This window comes from Mya arenaria, chromosome 7 (assembly GCF_026914265.1).
Source record: "Mya arenaria isolate MELC-2E11 chromosome 7, ASM2691426v1".
Classification (NCBI taxonomy): domain Eukaryota; kingdom Metazoa; phylum Mollusca; class Bivalvia; order Myida; family Myidae; genus Mya; species Mya arenaria.
The window spans coordinates 48,571,510-48,591,937 of NC_069128.1; the positions used below are offsets into that span (position 1 = coordinate 48,571,510).

The 20,428-nt window shown below is 35.9% G+C and overlaps 1 protein-coding gene across 7 annotated transcripts in view; it reads left to right on the top strand.

Annotated features, from left to right (window-relative positions):
• Nucleotides 1-20,428, top strand: part of LOC128240501 (titin-like) — a 104,687-nt gene that overhangs the window by 32,047 nt on the left and 52,212 nt on the right. For 5 of the 7 annotated variants that reach the window (XM_052957149.1, XM_052957152.1, XM_052957155.1 and 2 more), the window contains 9 exons: nt 52-230; nt 786-922; nt 1,426-1,591; nt 3,288-3,335; nt 4,924-5,040; nt 5,329-5,520; nt 5,965-6,079; nt 6,742-6,926; nt 7,206-7,508. In XM_052957149.1, the coding sequence (XP_052813109.1) occupies nt 52-230; nt 786-922; nt 1,426-1,591; nt 3,288-3,335; nt 4,924-5,040; nt 5,329-5,520; nt 5,965-6,079; nt 6,742-6,926; nt 7,206-7,508 (1,442 nt within the window). The remainder of the gene's footprint in view (nt 1-51; nt 231-785; nt 923-1,425; nt 1,592-3,287; nt 3,336-4,923; nt 5,041-5,328; nt 5,521-5,964; nt 6,080-6,741; nt 6,927-7,205; nt 7,509-20,428) is intronic. The other 2 variants (XM_052957151.1, XM_052957153.1) reach the window with 2 other exon arrangements.

Sequence of the window (20,428 nt, forward strand, 5' to 3'; positions counted from 1 at the left end):
ATGTGTCTAAATTAGCCATCAATGTTATTATGTTCTAAATTCTGTGTTCAGATTGGAGGCCCAGGAGCTGCCAAACACAAACTGGGTGACAATAGCCCGGGGCATCTCCCACACAGACTTCAAGGTGACCGGACTCAAGCCCAAGCAGGACTACTCATTCAGGATACGGGCAGAGAATGAGTACGGGGTCAGTGACGCCACACGGCCTATGGTCATGAAGAAACGATCTGGTAAAATACTGTTATATTTATTGTGTATGCTTCAATTAAATTTAAAATAATTATAATATATATTTGTTGGTTAATGATACATTTAAAATGTGACTCCAAGGTATAATTGTATACACTTAAACATGGACTGTTACTCCCAATTAATACAATTGTTTTAATTTACCTAAAAGGACGTTTAAACATGGAAAAGAAAGATTTGTATGAAGGCTACCATGTTTATAACTTGAAAGAAAAGTGCAGAAAACACAGTATTTCTACCTTATGTGACGATATTTGATCACTGTTACTGTGAGTACCGGGTAAATCTTTTAGGATCCACCAGTCATTTAATATTGTGCGTTTTCAGCTATTAAATACACAGTTACAATATTGTTATCTGTAATTAATATATTCCAATAATTCAGTATTTAGTAAGTTATATGTTAAAGGTTTATCACTCAAAATTTATGTTTGTTGTACATGTGTATGTATTTAATTTCAAATACGAGTGTCACTTTAAATAGTTTGTTTTTTTGCCTCAGCTATAACTCAGCTACATACATGTTTACTTTACAGTTGCCCCCCATCTGCCCAATCAGCAGCCTTTGATGTACGACTATGGACCGGGGTCCGTCCATCTGTCCTGGAGACCGGCGTCACTACCATCGTACGCCACCTCAACGTCGCCAATGTCTTACTCCATCTTTGTACAGGTTGATATTTTTAAGTTGTCTTACATTTAAAGTAGGAGCTAAGCAGATTGCCATGGCTTGCATTTCAACTCTGTGTGCTAAGTGTTTGACACATCATTTTGTTGCCAAATCTGCTCATATCAAGTGGCATCAAGCTGGAGTTTATTCATTCACAACATTTTATTTTTTAAAATTTTATAAAACAATTGTATTAATTTGTCTCAGAGGAACAAACTTAATACTGGTAGTGAAAAATATACCAATATAAGTTCCATATTTTAAATTTTTATAGATGACCTTGTGGCATTTAGTTTGAGTCTAAATTGTGAATAGGCATATTTTGTAGAATAGGTATGTATTGCCCTCAGTTATGTTTGTCAACTTACCAAAACTCCTAAAAATTATGTGATTTGTAATTATAATACGATCAAGGTTTTGTTAAAACGCTTATTTTTTTTTATAAAGTGAGGTTATAATTGGATTTGAAAAAAAGGATACATAATTATACTGCATTTCTAAACCAGGAGCACCCATTTACGTCATGGCGCCCGCTGGTGCGTGGGATCCCTCACACCTCCTACCATGTGACTGGGCTCAACCCAGACAAAGAGTACATGTTTAGGGTGCAGGCAGAGAACGAGTATGGCACAAGCAGGCCTAGTGATAGTGTTCGCCTACTCAAATATGCAGGTATGTATGTGTGTTCAACTTCCGACTATTACTTCCCTTTACATGTATACATAATACAATTCAAAGGGAGATCATTGTGTAAGGGGCGCAAAAAAATTACTTCCTTGATTTTATTGGAATTTGTTTTTGAAGGTTTAATATTTATTGGTGTCCTGTGTTTTTTTTATAATTAAGAAAGGTTTTAGATAGGAGGCAGTAGTTACTTCCATTTATTCTACATTGCAAAGGGTGATTTTTATGAAAGTGCTTCAGGCGCCGTATTACAGAAGCATATTAAGAATAAAATATTTCAATTAAGAGGTAAAATTGGAAATTGTTAAATTTAAATTTTTGCTTGGAAACACTAGTGCTTTAAAACATTTTTTTTTCTAGAAACTTAAATCTCCATATTTTCTTTGCATTAAGCATAACATTTTATACCAGTGGAATAAAACAATTTAAGGAAAATGTTCAATTTTAGCTACTGTAATACATGGCCCCTGGGGTCTTTGGCAAGTAAGAAGTATTTTATTCTAAAAAGAAGGTCAGGTGAATGTTTTGTTATGATGTTTAAAAGAAATGTTCCTCATGCACTGTTTGTCTTGTATTTCCCTGTGCACCAGTAATTAAGCCAATGAAAACAGTTTTAAAAAAAGAATGAGTTTTTTTAACCCTTATCAGAGGGCACCACATTCTTATGTTATTCATTTTATTATTTGTTTATATTAAACTGTTCTATTCTTCTTGTAGCTGATGCACTTAGCTATTTACACATGTATAATTGTCTTTGTCAATCATTTAAATTTGCCTGCCTTTGGGTCCATGGGTTTTTGCGCTACCCAAAAAGTTTTTAAGTAATTTAGAAATTGTTTTTTTTTATAAATAGATTGTTAAGGGCCTTCCACAATGAACTTTAAAAACGTTTTAATTGTTTACCTTCCCCACCCACATTTGCACTGTTGAAGGCCCTTACAGTAAAGCTGAATTCATAAACAGTTGTAATCCATATCACTCGAATCACAATATATACATTTAGCAGTTTATAGTTTAATTTGGAGTCACTGACTATGTTTGCAAGAGAGATTTACATGTTACAATGCTTGTTCCAGGTTAAAAAATGTTGTTACCATTTTTACAATGCTGGTTCCAGTTTTACCATGCTGGTTCCTGTTTGACAATGTTGGTTCCAGTTTTAAAATACTGGTTCCTGGTTGACAATGTTGGTTCTTGATTAACCATGTTGGTTCCTGTTTTTCAATTTTGGTTCCAGTTTTAAATACTGGTTCCTATTTGGCAATGTTGGTTCCAGTTTTACAATGCTGGTTCCTGTATGACAATGTTGGTTCCAGTTTTACAATGCTGGTTCCTGTATGACAATGTTGGTTCCAGTTTTACAATGCTGGTTCCTGTATGATAATGTTGGTTCCAGTTTTACAATGCTGGTTCCTGTATGACAATGTTGGTTCCAGTTTTACAATGCTGGTTCCTGAATTACAATGTTGGTTCCAGTTTTACAATGCTGGTTCCTGTTTTCCAATTTTAGTTCCAGTTTTAAATACTGGTTCCTGGTTGACAATGATGGTTTCAGTTTTACCATGCTGGTTCCTGTATGACAATGTTACAATATACTGGTTCCCATGTTACAATGATGGACCCTGTGTTACAATGTTGGATTGTGTGTTTATGTGTGTTTCTATGTAACACTGTTTGTTTCTAGTCACCAAGTTAGAGCCCAAACAGCGTGATACAGGTATTGCGGCCCCAGGTATTGTTGGCGTGCAGACCTCTAACACCACAATACTGACCATTAAAACTCGAAAATTAATAACCATCTCATTCATCTTCATACAGAGTCATGGGGATTTTCATTATAATATTGTGATGATCATCATATTGACCTAACTAATTGCATATGCTGTCAATTAATATTTATATGATTAAAATAGACCAAAAGTATCAGCAGTAATGTAATTTTACTTAAAGTGAAATTATGCCTATAATAACTATTAATATAGCAAAGTGTGTTTAAATAGTACTGTTCTGAAATTTATTTCACAAAATAAGCATCTCTCACATAGTTAATAGTCATTTTTTAATATCATTGATAATTTATCTGATAACAATATCCTTTGCTATTTTCTGACATTGTGTGTATAACTCCTCTTTCTTTCACTTGTTGAATTAATGCCAAGAGTTTTACCACTGTTCTTTCTTGTGGTGGCTGTCACAAGAGAGCTGCCATATTAACACAGTTTTTTGCAGACTTTTCTGTCCTTATTAAAATGTACTGATCACTTCTGAGTTAATGTCCAATGTGTCTCACTCTCACTTTAATGTCAATTTCTATTAAGATTAACGTTGTATTTTTGGATCAACGATTATTGTAAAGGCCTAGTTTAAGCCCTCTATAAGTGACTTCATGTACACCCAAATCTGGGGTATTGCACCAGATGGTGTATTTCTCATCAATTAGCTTTATTGCCCTCAAGTTTCTGTAATCACCAATCAGATCTCAGATCAGTGTTTTACCTTTTAAAAGCATAACCGGTGCAGGGCTTTATCTTAAGTTTTTACCCGAATAGTCCAAATTTGCCACTATTAGCCAATAAACAATTAAAACTAAGGAATTTTGTCATCTTGCTGTGACATAATAAACAGGGGATGCTTTTTTGGTATTAACATGTCAGACATTGCTTAAACAAGGCCTTTAATGAGTATATTCAAATAGGACTTTTATGTTGTACATATTAACATTGACATTTTCAGTAAGACAACTTTTAAATGAATTATTTGTTGTGTATTAATTTATTAGATCAGATAAATTAGGTAATAGATTGATTGTGCTTTTTTAATTTTAGTAAAAATCTAGCATACAAACAACTTAATATCAGTTTAGATTAAGTAGCGAAAATAATTAATTAATTACACTAAACATTGTTGTATCTCATTAAAAATGGAATACATGTAGAACGCTATTCTAACAAACTGCTGGCCAGAAATAATGATAAAACTATTGAAATAACATTGACTTCAAATAGTGTGCACTCAAACTGCCAAACTGAGTTTGACAAGCCTCATTTGGAAAATAGCTGTAAAAATTAAAGAATACTAAATCTAGTTTGTTGTTTAATGATAAAATGCCAATCATTGATAGTAAAGATTGATTTAAGAACTACTTTCCTACCAATTTTTGTTTATAGATGATATTATAAAATCCGGTGAAATTTTGCAAAACATATTCATTCATAGTACAGGAAGTATAAATAATCTAATTATAGAATCACACTTACTTCAGACTAATGATTGCTTCTTACTTGGTATAAATACTTATGCAACACTAACCAACTTTGCAGACCTATGGAGGCCAATTTCGATGCCCGAGATTTCCGACTACGAAGATGACCGAACCTCCTTGAAGATCCGTTGGCGCCCCACCCCTGCTCCTCATTTCGACACCACCAAACTACCAGGTATGTAGTTGATTCCTAATAATTGTATGATGGTCTGCTTGCGCCCAACGCCAGCTCCATATGTCGACATAATAAAACTTATGCTACCTTGTCGAGTCCTTAAAATTGCAATGTAAATTACTGACGCACAAGTAAAAATATATTATTTTCAAGAAAACATCACAAAAAAGACTTCTTCAATTGTGTCGAAATTACTTCACAAACAATCGCTCATTAATCAACGGTTGATTTTTTTTTATAAAGTTTTAATTTTAATTAACTTAAAAAAGCAATTGTTACACGTTCAAGGCCGGTACACAGTTGAGAGGTGGGAACCAGTGAAGCATGAATGGAGCCCCGTTGCACGAGGAATTCCCGACACGACGTACCAAGTGCGCGACCTCCCTCGCTTCCCTGACCATGTTTTCCGCGTGAGGATGGACTCAGAGTTACCTGCTCTTAGTGAGCCATCGCTGCCCGTGTCGCTTAGCAGATTCTCCAGTAAGTTTAGATATAATCAATGATTTGTAATTGTTTGAATCTAAACTAAAGGTTTTATTTGTTTAACTTTTTTAGCATTAAGTAAGTTTAATTTAGCAGTTTTCATTGTTTATTCTTTTTATCTGCTTATGTAACCTGTATTGCATTCAGGACTTAAGCATTTTTTTTTTAATAAATTTTTTTCGTGTGCAAATTGCCGATTCAAAATTTGTTTTTATGTCATTTCTGTCTGCACCACTAATGGCCAGTTGTTCAACTGTTTCATATCCAATCCAGTTTATACATACTAGATGGTGGTAAAATTTCAATAGGTACAATTATTTTTAATTTGTAATACTTTAAAGTTGAGCAACCGACCATTAAATAAAATATTTTTATTGATAGGAATTGCGTGCTTTCTTGATGGATTCAATGTTTTATCTCACTGCCTACTATTCCCCTCAGGTACCCCGAGGGTCCCAATCTATCGCCCCCAGCTGTACGAGGTGGACAGCGACACAGTCAAGTTGTCATGGCAACCAGTGCACCTGCCAGACACAGGGGCTAGAAGGATCGTCAGGTAGTGAACATTTCATTCTTAATAATTCATCATCATGTTTCTTTATTTTTGGTTTCTTATTGATGTTCTTATTCTGTATGCTTGTATAATATGATAATTTCAATATACTAAAAAGGATGAATAAATGTTGAAAACAATGTTTTTTATGAAGGATACCGAGTTTAATTTGAAAGAAAGATGCAGAAAACACGGTATTTCTACATATGAGACGATAATATATCACAGTAAATATTTTAGCACTCACCAAACATTTAATATTATTGCGTTTTCAGCTATTAAATACACGGTTACAATCTTGTTATCATTAATAAATATTTTCCATAAATGCATTATTTAGTCAGACGTAGATATATCACTCAAAACTTATGTTTGTTGTACATGTGTATGTATTGACTTTAAAGTATCGTACGTTTTACATACGTTATTTTCGTTGACTGTTTTTACTGAAGGCTGGAATGATTATAAACACTAGTTTTGTAATAACTTTTGATTGAGATTTTTATTGTTTATATTGTAGTGTAATAACTTGGTTTGTCCCTAAACAAAGTAAGTTTTAATATAGCTTCATTTTATTTAAACTTACTTAATTTGAAATAATAAGGAGAAAACGGACCTTCGTTAAATTTCTTTAGTGTTTAATTGCATTAATTCTGTTCTTCCAGGTACACAGTTGAACAGCGTGAGATTCCCGAGACCCGCTGGTTCTCGGCTCTGTCCGACATCACTGACACCCACTGCAAGATACGAGGGCTCCGGCCGAAACTGGACTACGAGTTCAGGGTGAAGACCATCATTGACGGAGCTCCCTCTGAACCCTCCCTGCCTGTGTCACTGTTCAGGAGAGCTGGTGTGTAGTTTTGTTTTGGTTTGTTTATTTATAGATTTAAGTGTGAGCATTTATGAATGGAGAAATAATATTAAAAAAGTAATGAAAATAATTCCAAGTTGATGTTGACCTTCTTAATATATATGTATGGAAACTGAAAGAAAATCATCTCTATTACAAACATAATGTTTATTCAGTGTCATATATATCAAATAATTTTCCAACTCTGAAGAACAATTCTTTAAATCATAATAAAATAAATTTAAAACTATGCCTTATAAAAAATATTTTCCGTTTCAGTGATCCCTAAGGTTCGTTTCGATGCCCCTGAGGTGTACGACATGGATGACTCCTCGCTGTCCCTCCGCTGGAACACCGTGGACGTCCCAGCCTTCAAAAACGACGAGGAACCGCTCCTGTTCATCATTGAACGTCAGACGCTGCCCGAATACGAGTGGCAGCCCATCGCTACAAACGTGTCTGACAGGAGTTATAGAGTGCAAGGACTTGAGCCGTACCGGGATTACAACTTCCGCGTACGTGGCATTCATCCATCTGGCTACACTGAGCCGTCCCCCTACGTCCCGGTCTACAGGCGACCAAGTGAGTCTAAGCTAGGAATATATGCTGTAGAAAGTAGATCTCTAGTCTCAAAGAGCACAAGCAGCCAGAAATATGTCCCCCATGTCTCTGACAGTACAATCTTGCCAACTAAATCGGCGTATGGCATTGATTATAAGAAACACAGGCAGATTTCCCCCTCACCAAGACGATACACTTTATCCAACATTTTCGAAATTGATTCGTATGAGCCCCTTGCTAGGCCTACGCCCATTCTCGAACCAAAATTCAAGAGACAGGATGCTTACGTGTACAGAAAGTCAAGGTCGCCATCGAAACTGCCAGATTTAGGACCCATAGTTCAGCTGCCAAAGACAAAGCCGGCACCAAAGAAAACTAAACTGGACAATAGATACGACCTGTACGCCTGGTACCTCCAACGGAGAAGGTTCAGCGAGGTAGGGCTTGAAGAACTAGAGAAAAGCAATGCAAGAAGCAGGAAAGACCTGATGTTTGAACAACAGAGACGAGACATATTGCTGGAAACTCAGAGAAAAGCTCAGACAATACCAAGAAGGTCCAGTTATGCTCCTCCCCCAAGAACTGTAACCATGGAGACGTCCGAACCCGGAGTAAAGGATCCCTCTGTTGCCGACAGGTACGAGGACATCAAAACTCCTTATATCGTAGAGGCGGGACACTGGAGGTTTGGTAGGCGGCACTCCGTCGCGCTGGATTATGAAGATCTGCAAAGAGTGAAGAAAATTCAAGAGGATATTAAAAGAGCTGCTAAACTCAGGTCAAGGTCACATAAACCCAAGATGGACCTTGACATCATATCCCAGACACAAGATGAATATTTCGGAGGAACACATTTCGTGGTTGAGGACGAAGTTAAGTTCAACAAGTTTCGACCAACTTACAAAATGCGGTCTCTTTCACAAGAGAGGGATCCTGGATATTTCATGATTTCAAAGTTTTCATTGGCGGTCTCTGGTGTAAGACGAAGCAAACCAACAAGGCACCAGTCACTGAGCAGGGACAGCTATGTAAGACCAGTTTCTCTTGAGCCAAGCCCTATTTTGAGATCCCACGTCCGATCAAGCTCGCCAGATATAAAATCATGGGCGAAAACTCGCTCTTTGACTCCTGACTTTTATGAAACAACACGCACCAGGTCATATACACCAGATATGGATGATATCAGACGAAACATTCAGCGAAGGTCAGATTCGGTTTACAAAGAGCTTGACAGACCAATTTTCAGGAAGTCCTCCATTTCAAGGCCATATGTGGAGAGATCACCCGTCAGGAGACTGTCGCCTCCTAGAACGTCTGTTTCAAGGTCACAGCCTCCTCCGTTTATTAAGCCAAGGTCGTACTCAATTTCTGTCCCTTCAGCTGAGGTGAAATTCAACAAGTACGTCGAAGACTCCAAACGCCTGATTACGAAGTATGAAAACCTTGATCAAAAGTCTGTTGAACAACTCTCTCATAGCAGAGCAACAAGTGTTGCTAGGACAACCGAAGGGTCAAAGTTGAGGTCAAGTTCAGTGGCAGATATCAGGTCAGACCCACGCTATTCGGCTTCCAGAAGGGGAAGTCTTGCAGCCAGACCTCCAACGCATCCTGAAGTAAAATCTGACCAAAGATTTAGCAGTCTTCCAAGAGGTAGTCTGTCTTCGACCCCTGGAGATAGGTCAAGGTCAATGTCTACTCACAATCTTGACCCCAGGTTTGCAAGACAAAGGTCATCAGTTGCCGCCGCTTCAAATGAAGATCTGAAGTCAAAACTGGACACTCTAACGTCCAAGATGTCCTCACATAAACCAAAGAAAAGCTCCCGGCCAGTTTTGAAGTTTAAATCATCGAAAGGTGAAGGTTATGTGGTGGAAAATAACTGGCAGCCACAGTCCACAAAGCTGTCCAGCCTTTACAATCAGCTTACGTAAAATATAGACTGGAGCGTATTTTCTTTGAAGATGATTGATGATTGAAATAACTGATGAAATGAAATTAACATTTTGTTAAACAAATCATTTTTTTTAAACTTAAAGCTTGAAACCGTGGACTAAGAACTGTGTTGCTTATATATACGTTTCTCCCTCCGTTGTATTTGACTTGCTGTTAACCTATGTATGTTGGCGTGGTAACTTGCTGAAATATTTTACAAAAGGAATTAAGTTGACATTTATTTAAGAGTGAACTAGTAGTGTCAGAACTGTGTTTTGTATATTTGTCCCAACCCTCTCTTATTTCGCTTTGTGATTTCCAATGAGTGTTGGCTTGTTAATCTGTTTTCGACATGTCTAATATCAACTATGTTAGACTGGGTGACTAGAAAAATATTATTAGCTCCGAGTTGATATATATTGTCCCCACAAGAACATATACCAAAACACTTGAACTTGAACTCACTGACAAATATTTATATTGAAATTTGGACATTATTAACACATTTATAGAAACATTGTAAGTTATTTCCTTCAATTTTTGGCAAATTTGGAATGAATTCCCTTCACATACACTTTTGCATTATTAAATAAGTTTAATTATCAAACTATTATATATCAGTACTACGAAAATGAAACCTATTTCTGGCTGCTCGAGCTCCGGCTTTTGATATCTATGTTAGTGATGTAGTCATCATACACAGATAATGTTTACTCACATTATATTTAGCTTTTCTCGTTATGTAGATTTAGTTCTTATACAGTGTATTGTTAAATTATAACATTGTTAGAAATATACCTATCATGTGATATTGTTTAAATGATGCTTTAGCAATTAGTAACACACCAATAGTACTGCGACTTACCATACAGTGAACATATACTTTTAGTCGTGCTGTCAAATGTAAATTCAAAGGTGCAATGTAAGTCAACATGAACTGAACTGTGTTCTATAGGACCATGCACTGTGTTTCAAGGACCATGCACTGTGTTCTATAGGACCATGTACTGTGTTCTGTAGGATCATGCACTGTGTTCTATTAGGACCATGCACTGTGTTCCGTAGAACCACGCACTGTGTCCCAAAGGACCATGCGCTGTGTTCTGTAGGATCATGCACTGTGTTCCAAAGGACCATGCACTGTGCTCTATTGGACGATGCTTTGTTTACTGACAATGAACTACTTTCAAATTTCGTGTTCTTAGGGAAAGTAGCTTTCATGTTGCCAGCTTTACTCTAGTGTTTTTACATACAATTGAACTACTTGTATCGCTGATGGTACTAGCCAGTACGTACCCGGTAAAGTTGTATAACATGAAGCTTTGCTTTGATGATACTAATATACTTTTTAAAATGAAAGAATTAGTTTCAAATTAATACCTAGTTATTTTGACACTTTAACTTTTGCTTAATCCAAGTACAATTTTTGTTCACCATTAAGTTCAACTGGGGAACTTGAAAATAAAGCTACAATGAGAAAGTAGGTCCGTTTTACACTATGTATTCTTAATACATGTGCAATATTTGTGTGCAATATCTTTTTAGACAAGTTGTTTAACTAAACTCAATATAACTGTAATTATTGGATTATTTTCATACTATATACAATATGTACCTGTGTTAAAATGAAAATGCTTTCTCTCAAATGTCCATAAAAAGCTTTGCTAAATGATTGCTCAATCAAATAATATAAGTAATAATTATAATGATAATGTTCCCACTTGATATGAATCTTATTCCGAAAATGATGTTTATAATAACGTTTGTTATCTCTTGTTTTCTTTCATAGATATAGTTTACATTCCCATGTATAGCTTGTTACTTTTTGCAGTTTGATAAATGATAATGTGTTTGTGGAATTGATAACTACAGTCGAAAGCCGTTACGTCGAACTTCGTTATCTCGATGTTTTGGTTATATCGAACTTTTTCGAATGTTTTGGGTTTTAGTTATACACCATCTTGTATTTCGGTAATATCGAATGTTCGTTATCTCGAAGTGTTTCACGAGGTTCAAGCGACTTTGACATAGCGAGTTTTGACTGTATACAAATATATATATATTACATTTTAGTGTCATAGAAATAATACTTTAATTCAACTGTGTGCTATTTCAATAACTTTGTTATTATGTAGTTAGTACTTAGATTGATTTTTGTTTTACAAACTGTAGTGCTTACAGCCTTTGAACATCTTTATCTAGTATTATACAGCTATTTACTGATTTGGGCAGAATTGTATAATACACATATATATGTAGCTGTTAACACAATAATATTAACATTAGAAATGTACGCTTTTGACTTATTGAAACGGTTTTTTGATACAATGTTGAAATGTTTAACATTACTGATATATAGTGCACTTTAATACAACATTGTGTGAATTTATTTTAACATACTTAAACTATTTACAGTCTGTTTTACTCTGGCTAGCTCCTGGTCTTTATTAAGTATTTTCCTTGTCTAACCCTAGTGCACTAAAAAGTGCACTACTAGTGAACTAAAAGTGCACAAACTGTCAATTTTGGTCTTACCGGTAACGTATATACTCTGTAAATCGTGCTGATGTCTAATAACAAAATTTGAAGGTGAAAAGTCTTAAAACTGTAAAATAAAATATAATGTAACGTATAAGAACCTTAGGTTTCTATGTTTTATAAATTTAAGCTGAATCACGTTTTGAAACATTAGCGCAGCATGGTTTGAGATAGCTGCTATATTTAACAACTAGACTATTGATTGATACATAAACAGGGTAAAATTCGATACCGGTGAATATTTAACGTCACCCTAGTGCAATAACGCAATTAATGCACATAGAAATATAAGCATTTATTGAGTTATTGCATTGAGATGACGGACTCTAGTTTTAACTGAATGGCGATTGTATAACAAGTCATCACAATGCTGGTATCGAAAAGAGATGTGTAGATTGAATAACATGTATTGTAGAAAGATTTATGATAAAATTATACCTATCAATTCTTGTTTGGATTGTATTCATTGCTTTATAGATTTTCTATTGAATGGTACAAGCTCAATAAACTGAATGTCGTGATTTAAAGAAGGCACCCATTACATTTATAAGTTTAATATGAAATAATAAAAGATCCGTTTTGTTAACAATTGTTGAATTTGAATTTAAAGTTTATCCTAAATAATCATTTTTAAATCTCAATAATATTTCAGTCTGTCTTCATAGTTCGTAATGAGTGCCTTTTTCCTTCTGTATTAAAATGAACATGTAAAAACTAATGTTTTAATGAAATAGTGCACTATTGATTGTTATGTACATAACTTCACACAAACTATAGCATGTTCTATATCTGAAATAAACGTTGCACCCGTTTGAAACATAGTCTTGTTTTTGTCGCTGTTGTCTTGTATGCTAAGAGTTTATTTCTTAAGACAGAAAACAAGATATAACGACGTATTTTATTCACACTCGCATAAAATGAGATAGTATTTGTTGCGCAAATTATAGTAATGGGTATTTGGTAAATTGAATTCAGTACTCGTATAGGGCTTTGGGTGAACCCTTAACATGTACGTCCATAGGAATGTGACCCAATCCTGCTACAGACGCACACATCCAGCACCGTTAGTAATTCCGTTTTACCGAGGTGTGCGCCTTAAGGTGCTCGAGTCGTGCTTTTTCTTGGACAAAATTAATGGTGTCAATATGCCTTCAGTTTTGGGCAATTTTCACAAACTTTACATAATGGTGCCGAACTACCATACTTAAACGTAGTGTCTACTTTCTAAACTGCATCAATGCTTTTAACGTTATAATAAAGACACTCAGAAAGTTCAACTGGGAGTGTATTAAACTTCTCACATATACTCCTGTCAGAGATTACATTCCATACCACACTAACTGATGTATTTCCTGTTCCCCTTAACGAGATTTGAGAAAGAGAAACAAATTTATCGAAAAAGACTAAAACCTGGATTGTTTGCTGTTCGAATGACCTTCTCAGATGGAGACAGGGCATACTTAACATGGTCATTTCATCAATATTTTTACGAGCAGTATAGTTCTTTTCTGTAGAAGAAAAAAAAACACGCCATGATTTTTGATAAAACGGTCCCAAGATTGTTTACAGTTTATAACATCACCCGGCCTAATCTTCTGGTTTAATTATCCTTGTTGAGGTAGATTTTAAAAACTCCCATTCTACGCCGCAACGCACTTCTTTAATTTCAATATCTTAAAAGGTTATCTAGTGTTTGTATCCGATACGTACAGTCTAAGTGTATTATTTGCGAAACGTTTTAGACACATACCTGTTAAATAGTTCACATCCCGTACATGCCAAAATAGCAACAATTGTGACCAATGGCTTTTGAGTGTGACCTTGACCCATTGACCTTCCGTCCTGGGTATTTTACGCAAGACGCTGGGGAACATATGTGCCACGATATTTAGAAATGCATGGCCAAGTTAAGCCAAGAGAAACTAAAATACGATTATTTTTAACCAATAACATATCATGTGACCCTTATCTTTGACTTTCCGACGTGGGTCGCCGAATTCTTTTGGCAAACGTTTGTGCCAAATCAAAATTCTTAAATACATGGCTTTGAGATATCACGGATAAGCAGTCATTAGGCATGAAAGGACGCACAGGTAGACGGATGGACGCACTAACATATATCCGACCAACCGACATTGTTGCAACAAAGTCAAGCTCACGTAAGTGTATTAGTTTTAAGAATTTCATGGTGGTCTTTGAAAGATCATCATTCTGTAGTTTCTAATGTCAAGTGTGCGTTGACAAAAGTGACAATAACATAATAATCAAAAACTCCGTATAATATTCATTCCTAAAATGATCTGAATAGTTATTTCACTTTTACCCATGGCAGATATTCAAACACAAATATATTTTAAAGACCATGTGTATCATTTTGTCTCCAAACATGAAGTAATAATTGCCGGAACGTTTTCAGTGACCATTATCTAACTTTCGTGCATAGAGTTGTCACGGCGCAAGCACTTGCAAGTGCACTGCGCTTTTACGGCGCTCACCCTGCGTTGACGGCATCTTGTTTGGCACTACCTATAACAACGATATCTACCTCAGTTCTCAATTCATCCCATTGCTCTCGAACAGTTGAGACCATGCCCGCCAAAAGAGTTGGAAAAGTGAAGAAGGAAGGGAAAAATAAATGCCCATCGCTATCTTTTCATCGAGATTATCTATGCTTTTTGCTGTTTTTAAAATTCTAAGGTCGTGTTACACCATGCAATAACCGCTGTCTTGTTTCGCTAGTTATAATAAAATATTGAAAAACTTAATCAGGAAATATATGCAGGTTAAATCTGTAAAGTCATCCCAATTTTACAGATGATCGGTATGTGAAATGTTTTGTCTCAAAATAGGACATACCTATAACCAACCGACATTTAATTGTTGGCGAATTATAGACAGCTAGTCGTTTGCCAATTATGCATTTCTTGAATATGATTCTTAAATTCTTATGGTAACCGTTGACTTAATGTTTCAGTTAAATCCGTTTTTATTGGTTTTTAATTGGTGTCTTACTATTGAATTAAATAAACTCGCACATTTTCAAGGACGTTCAGTGATAATATAAGTGAAAGGATAAATTCCGTTATTCAATTTGTGTATTATTCTAGATATTCAAAACATTTACATGAAATTAACTTTTTTCAGACATTTATGGATTTTGTAAACCTCAGAAATTTTTCGATGATATCAATAGAACAAATTTCAGTCAATATGACACTACTAAAACACTGATTCAAAAACCTTTTTCATGGAATTATTCAGAATTTTTTTTTTGTTCGACTTAGAAAAAGTTCATGTTAACTTCATACACTTGTCCCGTATCCCTTATTAATATGTTTCACAATCAGTTCCGTCTCCCCAATGATAATCTGTGTCTTATGAACCATGTAGTCAGGCCAGCCCTCAGGAGGGGGTTTTATAAAGATATCTCCCACCTTCTCACAGCTCTGATCCTCAAGACCCAGAAGCTCGCTGCCCTCCTTGTCCAGGCAATAGCGGGGGTTTGAGACGCAAGACCGAAACAACGTGAATGTTTTTTTATATGTTTTCTGTCCGGATCTTTTGCTATAGTATGTGCCTCCCATGTAAACGTGTCCCCGTACTTCAAAACCTGATTTTTCTCTATCATCTTCACGAACAGCCCCGTACACATTTCTGCACCATCCTGGAATACCCGTAATTTCTCTGGATGCTCGCCCTGTATAAATACATCATTACAGTCGAACCCATACGTGAACCGTGCTCTCCGTTCTACGACGTCTCTCGGCTTGTATCCTATTATCACAGCGCCTTTCAACACGGCTAGTCGCGAGCTAGAAGGAAGCATAACACTTAGGTTCGGGTATACGGCACGGATTCTCGCTTTTCCATAATGGGACTCGGCGTATCCTCCAACGAGCAACAATGTTGTGATGTTGTCTGTTTTACAAGATTGTAAAATATGGTTCAATGTCTGAATGATTCCGCTTAAAGAATAATCAAAAAATCGTTCCATTGCAGATCTGTCAATAACAAGTTTTCTTAATTCTTTTTTATATTCAACACTGGTACTGTGTTTACATTTTGAAACCTTTGACGTAAATGTATCTTTAGAATGTGTTTCACTCAATGAAATGAGCGATGGTTCTAATCTAATAATTACTTTTGTAGTATCCATGTAGTATCGCTTTTTAGTTTCATAATATTTCATGAACTCATAATAGCATGAAAGATGTTTTGTCTTGAGCTCATTCCAAACTTCCTTTCCTACAATGTTGGACATAAAGATTTCGAACTCTTTGTTTACCGTATTTCCTCCGAAGTCCCCGCCTGTGACCTTGTACAATTCCCGAAGTCTTCCCTCACCCATGACCTCGTGTACACAAATGTCCCCCGTGCCACCTCCAAGGTCAGCCAGAATGTATTTGTGGCCAACCGGAAGGGGATCTAATGTGTTCCCAGACGCAACGATTGCGTTTTCCTCACAATAGAGTGAGGCCGCCTCGGGTTCGAGGACGAGCCGCAGGTTTTCTGGACATGTGCCGGCGCCTTCTGCTGCCTGACGCATGAATTGTTTGGCGGAGTCTGACCAGATAGCGGGAATGCTGATTATCCACTGGATGAACTCTTCCTTTAGGCCTTGTGTTGCCAGGTCCACTGTTTCCACAGCGAGATCTCTAAAGTACTTGATTGCTAGAGAGAATAATTTGTGTGCAACTATTTCTTTTTTTAAAATGTCCTTTATTCTAAATGAGTGAGACTGCGTCGTGTTTTCACCAAGAGAATCACAATTCTTCCGTAGATATTCTGGTACTTTGTCAACAGGAATCTGGCCCAGTTCCATCACATACGTCAGCCCCAATTCCTTAATGGCCCTCAGTTCAAGTGTCAAATCGTACACTCTGGTCTCGCTAGGCAATGTCTCGTATAGGGACATCTTGAAGTGCTCAAAGTAAAAGTAATCTCGTCGCTCCTCAACCGACAGGTTGCTGTACGTATCAATGGCATCGTAACCAAACGAGTTAAACGTCTCGTCGGGGTTAAGCAGTATCACAGTGGGAATTCGGTCCTCTGGAAGTCTGCCGCCATGTGTTTGTGTGTTGATGACGTTACGGAACCCCCGGAACGAGAAGGCGTATCCGGAGTAACATGTTCCAAAATCTATTGCAACAACGACCGCTAAGCTTGGCGTCTCGTTAACTCCATTCCTTGTAGCAATATTTTCAGTTGACGCAGAGTTAGCATCTTCTTTGTTTTTTATGTAAGAGTTTGCCGAACCACGAGCTCCCATTTTAACTGAAACATAAAACGGCAGATTTGCCATAGTATGTCCTATCATATATAAGTATGCATGCATAAAATTTATTTTGCATTTCGAACTGTGTAACCTGATTCACATTATTAGTATAGGTCTGAAATGAATCCATGTATGAATAAACTATAAAAAAACAGCATGTCAATCTCGAGAGCGTTTCATAGTACTGCTCTGTTGGAACTAAATCGACCCTAAGATTGTTGATGAAACGGTCCCGAGTTTGCTGACATGCTGTCACATCACCCTGAATAAACTTCAGGAGTAATGCTCCTTGTTAAATCGGAACACTTCTCGATGCATTGAAAATCTTATAAAGACGCTCTTGTGTTGTATGTTACATGTAGATAGCAAGTGCATTATATGTGAAAATGTGAATGATACATACATATTTAACAGGTAATATCTTGGGGAAGCTTATATAAAACTAATTCTGAACAATGGCCTTTCCGTGTTACATTGTGTCGTAATGGGTCATTTACGCGAAACGCTGGCTTCTCATGATAAATCTGCGCAGATTTATTATGCATGATTGTTTTTTACCAATAATTCATTCGTGTTAATTTTTATAATGTCAATCAATCAATCTTGCAACAACAATGTTGAAATTGAATTATTATCAGCGTTGTTAACGTTAATGAAACGCGTGGTCTTCAAAGACGATATTTCAGCAAATACCAAAATTTGCTGATGGGTTCCAGTTTTTGGTATTTTAGTTTTAACACTCCTGATTTGCCACACTTTATTTCGTCATCCGAAAATGAGTGCATTTTACATTGTTTGTCTCAAAATAGAACGTACCTTGGTAAAATACGAGTGTGCTCATCACAGCGCTAACCGAGAGTAACAATTAGTTTAATGACGCCATTATAGCCTAAAACGGAACAGTTATTCACCAGAAGGTCAAAGATTTTAGTGTGGCAAATTATTGTACAAATGGGACTAAATACAAACAATCATACATTATTAAATCGAAATACCTTACAAATAAACAAACAAATAAATAGACGTCAAATGTGATCCTGAGGTCGATTTATGTGAAAGATAAAATCATATTGATATTTTAAGTATAGAAGAAGAAGAAGAAGAAGAAGAAGAAGAAGAAGATTTTATTAACTATAAGCTTACAGCCCATCAGTTATCATATAATATAAACATGTACAGTATATAAACATTTCCGATAGAACAACTTATAAAATCAATCATAATGTATAAGCAAAGTGAGAAAATAGTTCGTGGAGAAAAGTGTCTAATGTCTAAACTGACGCATTTCAAAGCCCTTATAGACAAAACAACATAGTTTTCTAATAGTAGTTACATTTTCGCTCGAAATCAGTTCGATGAATTTAGGAATATTTGGATTGCGCCAATAATATCGCTTAATGTAAAATATTCTTAATTCATGGTATAAAGGACATATCTAAAGGTATATACACTTAAAATAAGCACATCAATATGTTATGTAAGACATAACCTATGTCATATTCCAGCAGTGAACAACCTCATATCAAACAATATGGGGGCTCAACTAATTTAATATATCAAATCTCAGAGACCCAATACATATGTTACAGTTGTTTACTATAGATAAGCATTATCATTAACTTTTACGAATATCTAACACGTGACCAAAAGACACCATGATCGATTTGGATAAATCCAATTTTAATCAAACTCATCAATATTTTTGAGTGTTATCGATATAAAGTTAAGACCTACCAGAAAATGATAACAAAATAATGTCAGTAAATTATAGCTAGATTCAGTTGAAATAAATCGTTACACGTTCAATATTTGTATGCGTGTATAAATTAATTGTTAGCACCATAGAAGAGGATCAGATTCACTTTGTTAACCGGTCCTGAGGTGGTACTTTATTGCTTAAAAGAAACTTAATCATTGTTCTTAATTTTGACTGTATATACAATAACTTTTCTTAATATTTGTTTTAAGATCAACTTGAACCTACATGTAAAAGACGGATATATTACAATGAAAAGATAAATAGTATTTGCTATGCCGGATGAGGGTAGACAATAAAGGTGTTTTCGGTATTCAAATGGGGTGTGGGGAGAACCCTTAATATGTAGGTTCATTGGAGTATGGTAGAACCCTGCCAAAGACGCACACATCCAGCACCGTCAGTGCTTCGATTTTAACGAGGTGTGCTCTAGACAGAGTACTTGGACAAAATTAAAGGTGTACATGTGCTTTCAGTTTCGAAGTTTTTCAGACATTTTATATAAAGGCGCCAACTACTATTCTTAAACCTTAAGGTGTATTCACAAGGCAGCATCGGTGTATTAAACATAATATCAAAGGATGAGGTTTAAGAAACAAAAACAAAAAACATTCGTTTTTATTTTTTTCATTATATTCAGGAATAAAGATTAAAGTTTGATTGCTTCATATATTGGTACATGTCATATTTAAAAATGCAATTTCCTCAATAATCTTTGTTATGCTCCGTTGAAACAAAATCGTTCCATCTACATGATCTAATGTTGTGCCGTGTACCTCCCATGTTAACGTGTCTCTGTACTCCACTACCTGATTCGTTTCGATCGTATTCATGAACACTCCCGTACACATTTCATTACCATAATGGATCAATCGTACTTTCTCCGGATGCTCGCCCGGTATAAATTCCTTCATGCAGTTGAACCCATACGTGAAGCGGGCCCTGAAGTTCGTAAATGTCGCTTGGATTCTCTCCCTTATATACAGAGACCCTGCGTATCCTCCAACGAGCAACAGTGTTGTAATATTATCTGTTTTACAAGATCGTAAAATTTGATTTAATTTCTGGATGATTCAGCATATAGAAAAATCGAAAAATCGTTCCATTGCTGATCTGTTTATAACAAGTTTTCCTATATCTTTTCTAAATTCAACCCTAGAACTGTGTTTACATTTCGAAATGATGAAGTAAATGTTTCATTAGAACTTGTTTCGCTCAATGGAATGAGAAATTATTCTAATCTAAAACATATTCTTGTTGTATCCATACGAAACTCTCGCTTTTTAGTTTTAAAGCATTTCACGAAGTCATTATAGCAATCAAGATGTTTTGCCTTAAATTCATTCAAAACTTCACGTCCTACAAATGTCGATATAAATAATTCAAACTCCTTGTTCACCGTATTTCCTCCGAAGTCTCCACCTGTAGCCTTGTATAATT